This window comes from Macaca mulatta, chromosome 8 (genome assembly GCF_049350105.2).
Source record: "Macaca mulatta isolate MMU2019108-1 chromosome 8, T2T-MMU8v2.0, whole genome shotgun sequence".
Classification (NCBI taxonomy): Eukaryota; Metazoa; Chordata; class Mammalia; order Primates; family Cercopithecidae; genus Macaca; species Macaca mulatta.
In genome coordinates this window covers 148,980,960-148,998,642 of record NC_133413.1, presented here as the reverse complement: position 1 = coordinate 148,998,642, position 17,683 = coordinate 148,980,960, and the positions used below count along the sequence as shown (strand labels likewise).

The 17,683-nt window shown below is 49.4% G+C and overlaps 1 protein-coding gene across 2 annotated transcripts in view; it reads left to right on the top strand.

Moving 5' to 3' along the window:
• The window catches only part of COL22A1 (collagen type XXII alpha 1 chain), a 327,910-nt gene that overhangs the window by 210,583 nt on the left and 99,644 nt on the right, over positions 1–17,683 (top strand). For both annotated transcript variants that reach the window (XM_028852945.2, XM_077942884.1), the window contains exons 31-37: positions 1,130–1,171; positions 4,027–4,059; positions 9,115–9,168; positions 9,433–9,486; positions 10,293–10,346; positions 13,666–13,719; positions 15,523–15,576. In XM_028852945.2, the coding sequence (XP_028708778.2) occupies positions 1,130–1,171; positions 4,027–4,059; positions 9,115–9,168; positions 9,433–9,486; positions 10,293–10,346; positions 13,666–13,719; positions 15,523–15,576 (345 nt within the window). The remainder of the gene's footprint in view (positions 1–1,129; positions 1,172–4,026; positions 4,060–9,114; positions 9,169–9,432; positions 9,487–10,292; positions 10,347–13,665; positions 13,720–15,522; positions 15,577–17,683) is intronic.

The following is a 17,683-nucleotide window of genomic DNA, read 5'->3' as shown; positions in this document are numbered from 1 at the left end:
CAGTGGAGGCTGTAGAACAGCAAATATTGCAGAACAGTAAATGTTGCTGACTGATCCTTCCTCTGGAAGCCTCGTCTCAGAGGGGCACCTGGCTGTATGAGGTGTCAGTTGGCCCCTACTTGGAGGTGCCTCCCAGTTAGGCTACTTGGGGGTCAGGGACCCACTTGAGGAGGCAGTCTCTCTGTTCTCAGATCTCAAACTCCATGCTGGGAGAACCACTACTCTCTTCAAAGCTGTCAGACTAGGATGTTTAAGTCTGCAGAAGTTTCTGCTGCCTTTTGTTCAGCTATGTCCTGCCCCCAGAGGTGGAGTCTACAGAGGTAGGCAGGTCTTCTTGAGTTGTGGTGGGCTTCACCCAGTTCGAGCTTCCTGGCCGCTTTGTTTACTGACTGAAGCCTCAGCAATGGCGGACGCACCTCCTCCAGCCTCGCTGCTGCCTTGCAGTTTGATCTGAGACTGCTGTGCTAACAGTGAGCGAGGCTCCGTGGGTGTGTGGGACCCTCTGAGCCAGGTGCAGGATATAATCTCCTGGTGTGTTGTTTGCTTAGACCGTTGGAAAAGCACAGTATTAGGGTGGGAGTGTCCCGATTTTCCAGTTACCATCTGTCATGGCTTCCCTTGGCTAGGAAAGGGAATTCCCCAGCTCCTTGCACTTCCCAGGTGAGGTGATGCCCCACCCTGCTTTGGCTCACACTCTGTGGGCTGTACCCACTGTCCAACAGTGAGATGAACCCAGTACCTCAGTTGGAAATGCAGAAATCACCCATCTTCTGCGTTGCTCACACTGGGAGCTGTAGACTGGAGCTGTTCCTATTCAGCCATCTTGGAACCCCCCTCACTTTATTACCGGTTACACAATAGAATAGTGTATAGTGATATAAATGATCTACCACTACACTTATCAATATGGATACTTCTCAAAACAATGTTTTTATATGTCTGAAATAGTTTATAATTTGGAATGTACGTATGTAAATTTGTATATATGTATATATGTATGTATCTATGAAGGTAGGTGTAGGGTGGGTGATTCTGTTGTCTCAGGAGAACAGTGTTAGCTGATCTGTCACAGCATAAGCAGAGTTGGGAGGAGGATTAATGATCATGGATTTTCCATTTCTCCATCTAGGGTGAAGCTGGTCCTGCAGGCCCTCCCGGGTTACCTGGAACTGTAAGTTACTCTGCTTCTAATTCTTTCTCCTCTGAATTCCTATGATATTGGGATTCATACTCCCCCTCTACCAACCACCACTACTTAGTTTTAAATATCTCCCCTATTGGTGTTTGCCAATAGCTAGGCCTATTCCTAGGTCCTACAAACCAAAAATATATACACTTCTCTAAGAACCATCCTATGCTTATTGATTTATTCAGCAAAAGCAAAATTATTTATCAGAATGGGTGCTAGATACTGAGAATACATATCTGCCTGTCACATTTGGGGAAACTGAGGTCCAGAGACAAGAAGCAGTTTGCCCGGGGTAAGACTGTACTACCATGACCCAGGAACTGGCCTTCATTCATCTGCCCTCTATACGTGTTAGGGTGGGCATGGCAAGTTGGTGTTGAGTATCAGTAAGAGCGTGGGCTTTGAGGGCACGAAGACCTGGCTCCCAGCTCTGTCATTCACCAGCATTGTGGTCATAGTTATGGTCTAACAAAGTCAGTTTTCTCGTCTGTTAAAAAATATTATACCCAGCTATCTTGTACATATGGAGTGAAAGTTAACTGAAACAGTACAAAATATTTAGCAGAGTTTCTGGTGCATTATAAATATTAAAAAGTTTAGAACCTGCTATTATTATTATTTATCTTACTCCCAAGAACTGTATAAGGGGGAACATTTTTCTTTTTTATTTTTTTCCATTTTAATGTTTCTTCCTGGTCTTGAGATCCTCTGTTTTGACCACCTGATTTCAGGGAAGTTTGCACATGGCTTCTTGGGCTGGCCCTGACCCTATACATGTATCAGGAGTTGGCCAGTTACTATCCCCCTCAGGGGATACCAGGAGAGGAGAGAGCCTGTGCACTCAGAAATCCCATTTGTAGTGTGGCAAAGAATCTTACTCTGTGTTTTTTGTCAAACCGAAATCATTATTCCACAACTCTGTCTCCTCCCCAGCAACACTCATCAAAATGAGACTCAGACATTCCATAAGGGTGTTGGAAGAAATTGGAAACATAACTTTGGAGTTGGAATTAGTCATATCAAATTTTTGTTTAAGGTTGATAACCTACAGCACTGGCAGGGGTGCAGAGCAGCAAACACTCTCATACCATTTTGGTGAGAGAACTGATTGGGCGCACCTATTTGAGAAGTTACTTGGCAGTACCAATATATCACAAGGTGCCTACCCCTTAGCTTAGATATTCCATGTCTAGGCATTTATCCTGCAGAAATATTTGTATGTGTGCATTTTTAAAAGCATGTATAAGGATATGCATTGTAGTGTCACTTATGACAATAAAAAATTAGAAACAGACCACACAATCATAAGCATAAAATTAAGTGAATCACAAAATATCTGCATCATGGAATTCTACAAATTGATATGCATACAATATGTGTATGGTCTTGAAAAGATAGTGATATTCAAATTAAATGGAACAAGGCGAATTAAGTGGAAAAAATTGATTAGTCAATCACTGCATATTGAAAGATGAAGAGCACAGGCTCCCCAGGCCACCTATGTGGACGCCAGTTCCTGTCCTGACATTCACCAGCAGCTGGAACTTCATTCTGTGGTTTGCTTCTGTGTCCTCCAATTTTCTTATCCATAAGACAGGACAGAAACAGATAGTCCACCTCTTAAGAGTTATTGTGAGACCACATGAGTGAAGGCCTGTCAATGACTCTAAGTAACCATGTATAGTCGCTGTTACTATTTGTATAACTTGCACAAAGTTATATATTTCTAAACATTTATAATTGTGTGGAAATATATAGGAAACATTTAAAAAATATGGTAAACTGAAAAACAGTGCCTTCTGGAAAACGGATGGGAATTGGGGACATGGAAGGCAAGGTATAGGAAGCTCCTTTTTTCCTTCTTCTTTTAATGTATTGTGATTTAGGACCATTATCTATGATGTTTTTTGTGCATTTACGGCTTCTTTTGGGCCCCTGCTGGGACCCAGGCATCTGCATGGATCAGATCTGTCAGAGCTTGTAGCCTAGTGAAGAAGATAAACTAATCCTACAGTGGCAAAGATACACCTACATTGCAAATGATAGTAAATGTGATCCAGGAAAAGAACAAGATGCATCAACAAGAATCACATGGGGACCCAAGTTATATTTGCATGGTGGAGAGGGAAGAGGGATCCGTGAAGACACGACATTTAAAAGACAGCTGTGGGTCTCCATATGACCTTTGTTAGTCATAGATACGGAGAGGACAGTACGTTCCAGGTGAGGGGAACAGTATTTGCAAAAGCTTTGAAGCTGGAGAAAGTGTGACACCTAAGAAGCCTTAAACACAGCCTAGGTGTGGGTGGCCAGACTGAAGGAGCCTGCAGGGGCCAGTATGCCAGAGTCTTTGTAGTCTGGGCTCTGTCAAGTGGGATGTCCCCACCCCCGCTGCTCTCCCCAACCTGGTCTACTATGCACCTGCATCCCTGCCTGATGCCCAGCAGATGGCAGTAGTGAAAATAAGACATTGTGACATGAATCCAGTGTCCCAGGCAGGGCTCTTATGGACACCTGCAGGGAAGAATGTTTCTTTCCCATTTTACTGATGAGGACGTAGAAGCTGAGGAGACATGTCCAAGGTCACACAGGGTTTGGAGCTCAGGTCTTGTGCCTCCAGGGCTCCTGAATATAACCACTATGCATTTCTGCCTTCATAAATAAATAGCCAGGGATTTTAAAGGAAGATATGAATCTAATTTTCAAAACTAATAAGCATTCCAGGAAGCTTTGGGGCTGTATTCTTTCACTTGTAAATCTCACCAAGGCAGGTTTTAAAAATGAAACACTGGGTTCCTTGATGCCCATCTTTCTAATCTCTGTGGTTTCCTTTTCAGACATCCCTGTTCACACCACATCCACGGATGCCTGTAAGTAGCAGCGGTGCCTCAGGGTGCCCAGCATGCCTCAGCCTGGCAGGCGATGTCTGGTGTGGCCTGGGAACCTGGACCGGGTGGGGTGGGGACTCAGCCCCATTGCGCTTGTCACTGTCGGGCATCGGGGCTGCTGGGCTTGCCCTGAAAACAGGTGGAGAAAGGACCTTGCAGGGAACTGGCTCCAGGGTCAGGCAGGACATTCCAGGGGCCTAGAAGTCACCTCTCATAGCTAAGAGCAAAGGCCAGGCCTCTCTGGGAAAAGTTAATTCTTCAGTAACACAGAGAGAGGCTGGTGGTTTTGAGGAGAACAGAATTATTTGAGATGCCAGAAGATGAGAGTCAGAGAGAGGCAAAGACGTTCCCCATGGATAATGGCAGTGAAGGAGACCAGAGATAGGGGTGTCAAGAGGGGATCCCATTCTCAGAGAGGCTGTTCAGAGGACTGGAGCCTGAGACGTAACCAGGGGTGTGCCAGATGGACGGAGGGCGATGCTGGCTACTTCCACACACAAAAACACGTGGCAGGAAATAAAGCTTATCATCACTGTAACCTCTAGAAACCTTTTTCCTCTCTTTTCATGAATGACTCTTTAGAAAATAGATGTTTTCAGGATCTCTTTATGCTGCTGGCAACCCTGCAGCCAGAAAACATGACATTGTTTCTTTTGCTGCCTTTGATGCAGTTCTGCTATCAGGGCTTGACCTGCGGGACAGCTGAGAGGCTGGGGTAGATGTCCATTTCAGCTGTTGCTATCTTTGTTTATTTAATATTAAGTCGATTCCATTTTAAAAGCTTAAAAGAATCCTGTGTGTGATGCAAAAGAAGGAAGCAGGTAGAGAGACTGAGTCAGGTGCTGAAATCACTGCAGGAGAAGGAAGGATTTTGTGTTTGAGAAGCATCACGGTGAGGTGGGGGCATCCTGGGGCAGCACAGACTCGGGGAGAAGTGGGTGAGAGACTCTGCGGGAAAGAGCAGGTGCACAGGCTCTGGCTGTGAGCCTTTCCTGAAGGGAGAGAAGGCCCTGATGTGAAAGGAGCCCTCTTGTCACTGAGCTGTCAACCATTAGAGGGCGCTGCCTCACTGCCCACCTGTCCTTGAAAATGGTCCATCTGTTTCTTCGCTGAGACCTAGTTTTCTCAATTATAAAATTGGGACAATAAAAATACGCTTTCAGGATTAAATGCAAATAACAGGATATTTGCACTTTATGTAAAACACTTAGAACTCTGCTCCGCTCTGGCAGAGACAGGCACTCACTGCGTAAGGGACACAGCCCCTCTCTCACCTGCAGGGCAGCACTCACTGCTTGAGGAGCTCCCTTCCCTGCCTACCACCCTGGTTTCTTACCTGCTCTCGCAGACAGGGGCTTGGAAGGGCAGAGCACCCCATGCAGCAGCTCAGCTCCGGGCATTTTCCTGGCACTGCTACAGCCAAGGCTCCTAACAGCCTTGAGGGAGTGGCACCTGTGTCCATCTTACAGGTGCTGGTCCTGCAGCTCAGAGGTGCTAGGGAGCTTGCCAAGAAGGCCCTACCTGCAAGATAGGAATGAGGGGCTAGTGTGTCAGTCATAGCGCACTGGATGGAGCGTCTGTACTGCCTTTGCTTCAGCTCGGGCTGGCTGTCCTGTGCAAGGGGCTTCCCATCACACTGCCTGTCCCTTCCACTGGTCGCCTGCCTTTTCCTGGACCACTTCCATGTATTACCTCGCCATGCCCCTGACATCTGTGGGCCTCCCTCCCTCAGGTCCACCCTGAGCCCCTCAAGGTTGAGACAAGCCTACATGTCCAACCTCTCCTTAAAGGAATTGCTCTGTAAAAACACAATTTCCAGAGCATTCCACTGGGAAGGCACATGAGGGGCCTGTTCCACCCTCCCCTTTGAGTCCCAGCACTGACATCCTTCCTGCAGGCTCTGCATTGCTGTGGGAGCCTGGGAGCCAGGAAGTCACTCTCAGATGCAAACAAGGAAATTATGCTTATGAAAAAAAAAGTTTCATTGTGGACAATTGCCTGAGTCTCCCTGGGACTGTCTTCGTCGCCATGGCAACCCATGCTTGTATTGATGGGTTTGGAAAGTGTTATTCTGTTTGACTTCTCCCTGCTCTCCTCAGGCACATGCTTTTGAGTCCCTGCAGTGCAGGAAGAGGCTGGGGAGAGAGCAATTTAGAGGGGTGTTAAGGTCTGCCGCATAATGAAGGAAGAGAATGGAAAGGAGAAGAGGAAGTAGAGGGAGAAGCCCGACTCATTTTGTTGCCCTCTCTGGGACTGAGGAGGCTCCTGGGGATAGCTGGTGGCTGCACCTGATGAGGTGAGAGGGTGCTGGTGGTTTGCAAAGGACAGAGCAGGCATATCTCTGGGGTCTGCAGATGTCAAAACCTTTGCTGGAGGATGGAGGGACAGGCAGCCTCGTGCTTGGGGAAGTTGCAGTGGAGAACTCAAACAAGGTTTTGTAACTGGAGGCTCATCAGTTCCAAAGCAGCTGTCTTAGGAAGGCTCTGTCCAACCAGCCTGATTCTACCCCTCACCCTGCTAAGGAGGCATCCAGGATGCCCAGGCAATGACCAGAGCCTACAGAGATGATCATGAGTCCCAGAGATGCTGTTTAACTTGGCTGAGGTCACCAGGGGGCAGTGGGGAGGAGACAGAAGCCAGCCAAACGTATGCATTCAATAGCTACTGATAGAACTGTTCCAGAGGGCTCCTAGGGGGAAGGTACTGCCTCCTGACTCCTAGGCTCTGGGGCAGAAATGTCTTGAGCATCTTGATTCCTTCTCTGGCCTGCCTGACCCCCCATAGCTCCTCACTTTGTCTTCCTGCCACTGCAGTCCCATTCACCAACACTGGCAGAATGTGCAAACGTCTTCCCTGTGTGTCTCCTGAAGCAATCCCATAAGCCCTTTTGTCTTTACGCGTTGTGTTGCCAATGACTGGAGGACCAGAAAAAGACTTGAAATCCCCACCATGGGTAGTTTTCTAGGAGGAAAACATGCTAGAAATAATGGTATTATTGTCCGTGGTGAATGGGGCTAGACAGGTCTTCTGAGCTCAATGGCAATGGAGATTCTAGGCGGAGGAATGAGCTGGCATCTGTTGAAACCTCCTCTGTGTTGGGCACTGTGAAACACTTTGCAAAAGCAATCTCACTGAATCCAGGTCACAACTCTACGAGGTAGAGCATGTCGGTTCCATACAATAGGTGATGCTGAGTGAGGAAGCCAGCTGCAGACCACGCGGTGTCCAACTGCTGTATCAGAGAGAGGCTTGGGAAGGGAGGGCAGGTAGGAACCATAGCTGCAAGGCCTTCAATATTTGTGTAGGCATAGAGAGAGAAAGTGACATGAAACCCTTAGTAGATAGTGTCTTTCTGTGCTTATTTCTCCACCAAGTAAAGGTTAGAACTAGCCAACCTCCGATTCTCTAATGTAGACATCAGACTCTTTCTTCCAGATGCATCCAGGGTCCTCCCTTCATCTCCTGCTCTCTGAAGCTGTGTCTTGCAAACACCCCATCCATGCAGGACTCCCTTCTACACCCAAGGCAGATGCTCATTCCAGCTCTCTTTGGGCTTATCTGTGGCAGGGGAGCCCGATGCCCCCCTAAACAGGCTGTGGGGATTTGGGACAGTAGCAGGTTCTGCTCCTTGAGAAGGGTCGTACACTGCCTTTGGGTATGCGTGCTCTGGGTGTTATCTGCCTTCCTGGAGAACTCTGCAAACCCATGCCATTTCTTTTTGATGTCTTGTGTCTGCTGCACTTTCTCTGTACCATTGACCTGCACCCTATGTGAAAAAGAGACCACCTGTTTATTTTGCAGATATGGAAACTGCAAAGGTCATAAGGGGTCAGTATGGGTAACTACTTTGCCCAAGTTTATACGGCCAATGTTAGAGGGCCAGGGCTCCCAAGACAGGCTGTACGGGTCTAAAGCTGAGGCTGTGTCCACCCTGGTCCACTGGCCCCACTCCTCTCCTGCACAGTGGCCACAGTGGAAAGATATGCCCTTGAGCTCCTGGAGGGCTGCCCTCACTGTAGTGCCCCATCTGCTCATCTTCTCCTTGTTCCATATGAATTGCAGGCTGAGGATCACATGTCCCTTCAGCCCTCCTGGGAGATGTGTTGGGCACCCTGGACGTGGTTCCCTGGAAGTGAGCCTGCCCTATCTTGGATCATTCCATCCTGGGCCCACCCAGGGCACTGCCTGTCTAGCCTGTGTCTCATCCTCTCTTCAGCAAAAGTTAGACGCACCATTCTGGCCATCCAGAGTCCAGGGTTCAACCCCCAGTCTGTCCCCAAAGGTCTGGGTCTCCTTAGTTAAGAACCCCTCCCCAGCGTCTCAATGTAGAAAGGGGCTGGAGCTGGGCACGGCGGTGAGGATCTGTAGTTCCAGGTGAGGATCTGTAGTTCCAGGTGAGGATCTGTAGTTCCAGGTGAGGATCTGTAGTTCCAGGTGAGGATCTGTAGTTCCGGGAGGCAGGTACACAGGAGGCTATGCAGGGAGATCGCTGGAGCCCAGGATTTCAAGAAAGGTCTGGGCAATCTAGTGAGACCCCATCTCTACTAGAAAGAGAGAGAGGAAGGGAGAGAGGGAGAGGGAGGGAGAAAAAATAGTGTTTGGGCCAGAGGCCCTTAAAGACCCTTCCTCGTCTCAAAACTCTTTCCATCATTATTCACTGATGATCTTCCACATGCCAGGCTCTAAGCTGGAGGGACATGAATCAAACCACACAACTAAGTGTAAAACTGCTGCCGTAACAGGGGGCAGGAGGAGGAAGGCACGGTACTCTGGCCCACTGTAACAGGAGGGTTGGGCCCATTTTAGTGTTCAGCTTCCCTGAAGAAGTGATTCCTCACCTGAAAGATGAGTCAGAATCAGTCCTGGGGAGTAGGAGGGAAGAACCCCTAGGCAGAGGGAACAGCCTTTGGGGGTGGGAACCTATCAGGTGATACATGGGACTGGAGGTGGCCTGTGTGGCCAGAGCTGGGGGCATGTGCTCTGTGATGAGGGGAATTCTCCGTGAAGTCCACTCTACCCTGTGCTTCTCACCAACAGGGAGAACAAGGGCCCAAAGGAGAGAAGGGCGACCCAGGCATGCCTGGGGAACCGGTGAGTCCGTGTGTCCCCCTTCCCCCACAGGGCTGGTCACCTGAAGATCTGGACTCCAAAGGCTGCCCAGCTCTACATCTGCACCATGCAGTCCACACGCAGGAGCCCCACTGAATGGAAGGCAGCCCTTTCTCCTCCTCAGGACACTAGCCACTTCCCCTCCTTGGATCTCAAATGATACCCATTGCAGTGTCCCTGCCCCACCCACCCATCTGCTCAGAACCAGGAGGATGAGCTGGTTCATGGCAACTTGTGTGCTTACAGGGACCGCAGGGCCGTCCTGGAGAATTGGGGCCTCGGGGACCTGCTGGACCACCGGTAAGAAAATCATCCCTTCCCCTGCTGACTCAGAGACTTGGAGATCCCAGCCACGCTCTCTCCCTCCAGGCCACCCTCCCCAGTTCTCTCCCCTGGCATTTTGGGAGTAGACGCTGGGGAGAGCTGCCCTAAGGTGCTGTAGAGGCTATGTGGTCCTCACTAAATGCTCCAGACACAGCCATGGGGCCAGGCCCCACCTCTGTACCCCTGGATGTGCCTACTCTGTCACTGAAGGGTTGGTGTAGGCGAGCTCCGGGTTTCTGCCATGCTCTCCCTTCTCCTGCTCAGTGGGATCTGGAGAGCAAGGGCCTCTGCATACAGCGGGCACCTTGGTTCCCAGAGGATTTGCAGAACAGGAAATGGATCCCAGCCATGGAGTGGCAGTGCTGGTTTAGATGACACCTGGTGCATGTTAGTGCTTTGATTTTGTCATTTTGCTCGGTGTTAGCCTCTGCACTGGATCTTGGTTCTCTGGGAGACTCTGTGCTATGGTGGGAGACCCTGCTGGGGTGACTGGGGACCCTGCATGGCTGTGTGAGCCCCTCTGAGCTACATTTCTACGAAGGGTTGGTGCTGACCCCTATACCCTGGGTCGGCGGTGAGGAAGGAATGAAATCGCGATATACCCAGCTCCAACAAAGGGCCAGGAATTAGTGGTTTTCTTCACTTTTTAGACAGCGCTCCTGACCCCTTCAGTTTGGAATCATGCTTCTGATGAGCACGGTATCCCGACACCTCCCTGGCGTGTGGGAAGACAGCATCACTGAGGGTCTCTTACCCCCGCCCCTCTTTTATTTCCTGTGCAGGGTGCTAAGGGACAGGAAGGTGCACATGGGGCTCCTGGAGCAGCTGGAAACCCTGTGAGTCCCTATGATCCGCCTGCCTTGTGGGGGACCCCGGGAGGGAGGCCCCACCCAGTGTCTGCTCTGTGGCTTACAGCTCTGGGCTAGCTAGGGGGACGTGGCCCAAAAGGTCCACCCACACTCGAGTGGTTGGCTGGAGTCAGCACGGAGAGAGGTTCTGGCCTCCACCACCTTTGTAGCATTTCTTGGCTTTGTCCACATGCCCAGCGAATGAAAGAAATCTCTTTCTATGCACATGTGGATGAGACACACACACACCACTCGCAGGTGAGGTTGTTACTCCAGCAAGTGTGCTACGTGCACAACCACGTACACATACTCTACAAACCAGGGAATACACATCCTATAATACACGTGTGCACATGTACACACACACGCAACCACAAACACACAGATGCAGCCAGGAAAATACACGGACACCTTTGCATAAGCACGTAAGCACACTCTTCGGCTGCTCCTGGCTCACCCATCCTTGGGGCCAGATCCAGGGTGTATTTGATCCCTGTGGGGGCTGGCACTTGTTCCTGGAGCTGAGTCGGGTTCTGTCTCATGGTGCAGAGCCAGAGATCTCAGGAGCTGGTGGGAGGCAGGATGGGCTGACTCATCCCCGGGTCTCTGTGGAGCGGTGCTGGCAAGAGGAGCAGCTGCAGCACACGTCCAGTCTGCTCCTAGCACCGCCGCTGGGTGGCTCTGTACCAGCTAGAGGGTGCTGATATGACCAGGCCACCATGCATATGGCTGGATCGGAACTGGGTGTGCCAAGGTAGTGACAAGTGTGGAAGCCACAGCGGGAACAGATGGCAGCTCCTCCCTGCTCATGAAGACAGCCTTGGTTCCAGCCTGGCCTGGAGGGGAATGGAAGTGGAGTGTAGGCAAGGAGGATGGTGGGAGTGTTCTCCATGAGTCCTGACCCTGGAGACATGCAAAACCCAGGGACAGTGGGGAACAAGGCCTGGAAGAAACATGGGCAGCCTCCAGGGCCGTAAGAACTCCCTGCTTCCCCACGCCCATAATGTTGATCCACCTGGATGTCCTCACCCACATCTCCTTTCATGGATCATTGCCCAGCCATCAAGTTCTAGTTCAAACCCACTTCTTACCTGATTTTCCAATCGAAGCCAACACACACACACCCACAAACATGCACATACACATGCGCACACATACACCTCCACAAACACACACGTGCACACATACACCTCCACAAACATGCACACACGCATGTGCACACATACACAAACCTCCACAAACACACACACACGTGCACACATACACCTCCACAAACATGCACACACACATGCGCAAACATACACCTCCACAAACTCACACACACGTGCACACATACACCTCCACAAACTTGCACACATGCACGCACACACATACACAAACCTCCACAAACATGCACACGCACACACACCTCCACAAACATGCACTCATGCACACGCACACACACCTCCACAAACATGCACACATGCACACACACACCTCCACAAACATGCACACACCCATGCACACACATACACCTCCACAAACATGCACACACCCATGCACACACATACACACACCTCCATGAATGTGCACACATGCATGCACACACAACCTCCATGAACATGCACATGCACATGCACACACACCCCTCCACAAACATATGCATGTGCACACGCACACACCTCCACAAACATGCACACACGCACATGCACACACACCTCCACAAGCATGCACACACCCATGCACACACATACACACACCTCCATGAACGTGCACACATGCATGCACACACACAACCTCCGTGAACATGCACATGCGCATGCACACAAACCCCTCCACAAACATGCACACATGCACACACCTCCATGAACATGCACACGTGCACATGCACACATACACCTCCACAAACATTCACACACGCGCATACATACACTTCCACAAACATGCACGCACGCACACACACACCTCCACGAACATGCGTACGTGCACATACACATCTCCACAAACATGCACACGTGCATGTGCACACACTCCACAAACATGCACACATGCACGCGCACACACCCCTCCAGGAACATGTGCATGTGCACATGCACACACACATCTCCACAAACATGCACACACCCATGCGCACACATACACCTCCACAAACATGCACACACACACACCTCCACAAACATGCACACGTGCAAACATACACCTCCACAAACATGCACACACAGGCGCACACATACACATACTTCCACAAACATGCACACATGCACCCACACCTCCACGGACGTGCACATGCACACACGCGCCCACACACACCTCCACGAACATGCACATGTGCATGTGCACACACACACACACCTCCACAAACATGCACACACGCACACATACACACCTCCACAAACATGCACGCACATGCACCTCCACAAACATGCACACACGCACATGCACACACACCTCCACAAGGATGCACACACCCATGTGCACACATACACACATCTCCACAAACATGCACATGCACACGCACACACACACCTCCACAAACATTCAGATGTGTACGCACATACTCACACCTCCACGAACATGCACACACACACACGCACACATACACACACCTTCAGAAAAATGCACACGCACATGCACGCACACACACATCTCCACAAATGTGTACATACCCATGCGCTTCCACACACACCTCCACAAACATGCACACGCACGTGTGCACACACACACCTCCACAAACATACACACCCACACGCACACACACACCTCCACAAACATGCACACATGCACAAGCACACACACCTCCACAAACATGCACACGCACATGCACACACATACCCACATCTCTACAAAAATGCACACGTGCATGCGCACACACACATCTCCACGAACATGCGCACACACACACACGCACACACACACATACATATGCCACTGAGATCTGAACTGTTTCATTTTCAATGTTTCCTTTACCTCGGGCACTTAGGATAAGGCCAAACCTCACCTGAGATCCTCTTTTGTGGTTAGGGCCCAGCCCTTCTCTCTGCCCACCCCCAGGCTCCTCCACACCCTTGTCCCTTAGCTCTAAGGAACTTCCAGAGTCCTCCTGCCCTCCTGCCTCTCACCTCTGTGCCAGAAGCCCACTCACCTGAGGCTTGGTGCTTGAGACGCCACGGCCCTCTAGGGAGAAGGTTCACGTCTGCAGGGGCTGTCAGGTCAGCAGCAGTTCCAGCACATCATGGTGAATTGAGTATGAGACAGGTTTGCAGAGAGAGTTGGAGCAACTACTTATAACCAATGCGTTTGGCCTTTCCAAACTTCTGTCTCTGAACAGGGTGCTCCTGGACATGTCGGTCCCCCCGGTCCCAGTGGCCCTCCAGGAAGTGTGGTGAGTAATGGGGAGAGGGCGTGGATACCAGCGCTGGCTGTGCATATGCACTGCCCAGCCACCAAGCTAGTTAATGTATCCTCCCCAAAAGCCAGAGGTGTAGGCATCCTTACTCCCATTGTCCAGATGGAGACACGGCTGTCCTAACATAGACAACCCAGAGAGTTCACACACCTGAGCCCTAGGCAACTCGCCAGCTATCTAGAGGGTAAATGCAGCTGTTGGCATCTGCAGAAAGTCTTCACATTTCACTGTTGTTGGAATCAACACCCTAGTTTGTTTCACAAGAAACAAAATGAACCTAAAGAAGTCAAAGGTCCCTTGACGGCTGTTGGGAGACCTGGATTTGAATCCTAGCTCTTCTATTAATTGACTTGACAATCTTGGCAAGCTACTCCTTGAGGTCTCTGCTAGTTTAACTGCAAAATGGAGACAATAGCTTGGCTGCTTCACCTTTAGGGTTGCATCTTTTTTGGCCTGATGAGATTCTGCCTTTTCCGTGTCGAGGCCCAAGGTGTCTGCTAAAGGACCAGCTTTAAGATTCACCATAAACACCAATTTAGACTTGAACATTGTTCAACAAAACACTCCATGACATCTAGTCAAGGGCAACATTTCCCCCCCACACACAATAGATTTAGGTCAGTCCTGTTTCTTCATCAAACCTTTATAGGTAATAAGCATAGTAGCTTAGAGGACTGAGCCTTTATACATGCCAGACATCTTTCTAAGCATATTACATGTGTTTGTTATTTAATCCACACAGCAACCCTGCTGGAGGAATGTTACTATTTTACATAGAGGCTTCCGGCAGCCCAGCCTGCATTCTTCTGGCTGGGGATCTTCTCTGGCCTCTAGAGTGCACGTGATCAGGCCATGTGATGTGTGGCCAGCAGCAGCACCAGCAGAATAGCTCAGATCGCTTGTCCTCAGCTGTCGTCACTCTGAGGGTATATCCTGTGCAGGATCCCAGAGTCACAGCAGGACAGCTCCAGTGGCCAGCAAGTGTATTTCTTGCTGCCTGTTCTCCCCTGCTGTATTTATTTTTATTTATTTATTTTTTTTCGAGGTGGAGTTTTGCTTTGTCGCCCAGGCTGGGGTGCAGTGGCATGATCTCGGCTCACTACAACCTCCGCCTCCCAGGCTGGAGTGATTCTCCTGCCTCAGCCTCCCAAGTAGCTGGGATTACAGGGGCATGCCAGTGTGCCCAGCTAATTTTTGTATTTTAGTGGAGATGGGGTTTCACTATGTTGGTGAAATCCTGGTCTTGAAATCCTGACCTTAAGTGATCCATCCGCCTTGGCCTCCCAGAGTGCTGGGATTACAGGCATGGGTGTTCTCACTTTCTACTTCTGTTTCCCTACTGTTGCATCCATGGAACACTTGCACTTAAACCATGTCTCAAAGTCAACCTTTGGGGGACTCCAAAGACACTGTTGGAGCAGATGCCACAATACTAAGGCTGGGTTCTTAAGGCCATCCTCATCCTCCCAGTGTTCACTGTGCCAGGCCGTGCCTTCTGAGAGTTCATAGCCCAGAGCAGGTGGCAAAGCTTCCAGCAGACCATACCTGCTGTTAAGAGCTCTGATGTGTACGGTTATAAGGCCAGGCCCCCTGGGAGAGCAGCAATCACGGGCAGGGAGGAGATGGAGCTTTGGGGAATTTAAATAAGGGATGGGATTGGGTGGGAGCTGTAGTCGTTGACTTCTGGGGGACCTGATGATTCTTCCCTGGGGGTCACGAGCCACCAAGAGTGACCAGTCATCTTTAAATTCACCACATCTGTAATCTTCCTTTCCACAGGGTGCTCCTGGCCTCAGAGGCCCCCCTGGGAAAGATGGGGAGCGTGGTGAGAAGGTAAGACTAATGTGATCTCTCAGCACACAAGCGAATATCCTCAACTTGTTACAGGCACTGAAGGAGCAGCTCACTCTGCAATCAGAAGGGGTTTATTAAGTAGGAGGGAGAGGGAGACGGTACCATCCCATTGGCTCATTTATTTCTCACAACAGACCTGAGAATCAGACGAGTGCCCATTCGACAGATGTGGAGACTGAGACTCTGAGAAGTTAATTAGTTTGCCCTGTGTCTCATAGCAAATGAGCTACAGGGCTAGGTCTGTCTGACTCCAAATCCTGTTCTCTCTCAACTCAGTACACCAACTTATCCATTCTACATCTATGCTCACACATGTAAACCTTCCCAAGCTATGAGATTTTTTTTTTTTTTTCTTGAGACAGGGTCTCACTCTGCCACTGAGGCTGGAGTGCAATGATGTGATTTCCACTCACTACAACCTCTGCCTCTGGGGTTCAAGCAATTCTCATGCCTCGGTCTTCTGAGCAGCTGGGATTACAGGTGTGCACCACCACGCCTGGCTAGTTTTTGAATTTTTTGTAGAAATGGGGTTTCACTATGTTGCCCAGGCTGGTCTCAAACTCCTGGACTCAAGTGATCCACCAGCCTTGGCCTCCCAAAGTGCCCGGGTTACAGGTGTGAGCCATCGAACCCAGCCTAAGATTTTAATTATTAAGAAGAGAGACACATGTTCCCACCCCAATTAAAAAAACAAAAACAAAAACAAAAAAGACCCAGAGGCTAAGGAGGAGAATCTACACCCTTTTAAGTTCCATTTTGCATTTCTCTGACGTAGCACCTTAGAAAATGACTCTGAGGGTAATTGGTGACACTGAGCCAGTGCTCAGGAAATCAGACGCACTCATTTGAATGATTCAGGGCTTTGGACCTGAGTCAAATGCCAGCTCCCTTGCCCTAGTTACATTGATATAAGCTATGGTGACAAAGGTGATTCTCAGTGGAGGGTTTTTACCCAGGGAGATATTTTTTGTTGTCACCACTAAGGGGAGTAACTGCTCCTGGCATTAGTGGGTAGAGACCAGAAAGCCTGGTAAAAACCTCACAGTGCATAAGACATTCCCCTAATAAGAACGATCCTCCCTGAAGGTCAATAGTGCCAAGGTTGAGAAACCCTGATCTAAATAAAGGGCATCCTCTTTGCACCTGCATTTTCTCCTCTGTAAAATGAGGATGATGCCACATTGATCATAGGTTGTGAGGATTAGCAGACGAATTGGGGAGGCGTGTGCAGTGGGCTCAGCAGATAACAGGTGACATGTGGTTGTATCCTGCCTTCCCTGCGTGAGCAGATCACGCTTATATCCATGGACAGGAAGAGACAACATTGGGGCATGGATTGTCCACAGAGGTCCCTCCTAGCACACATGTGACCAAACTTCTTAACATGAATTATTTCAAGTTCAAGTTCACTCTACTTGGTACCTTTTAAATAATCACTTCAGTTTTTATGTTTTTGCATAATTTACCAAGAGGAGATGTCATTTGCCTTTTGGCAGGAAGGTTCAATTTTAAGCTACATGTCTCCCAGAAAAAAAGAGCTTAGTGCAGAGAAAAATGATCAACACATCTATGAAAAATATCTTGAGTTTTTGGAGTGTTGATCATAGGCTTAATAATAACCCTATGGGCCACGTGTGGTGGTCACGCCTGTAATCCCAGGACTAAGAGGCCAAGGTGGGCAGGTCACTTGAGGTCAGGAGTTCATGACTAGCCTGGCCGACATGGTGAAACCCCATCTCTACTAAAAATATAAAAATTAGTTGGGTATGGTGGCACATGCCTGTAATCCCAGCTACTTGGGAAGCTGAGGCACGAGAATCGCTTGAACCTGGGAGGCGGAGGTTGCCTTGAGCTGAGATCACACCACTGCACTCCAGTCTGGGTGACAGAGTGAGACTCCATCTCAAATAATAATAATAATAATAATAATAATAATAATAATAATAATAAAATAACAACAACAATCCTTATGTAATACAGGTGCAAACATTCATTTTTTGAAAAAAATAATACCATTTCAGACTGCCTAGATTAAGCAAAGGAAAAATGTCTGGATTCATCTGGTATTCCTTAATTATACCATGTC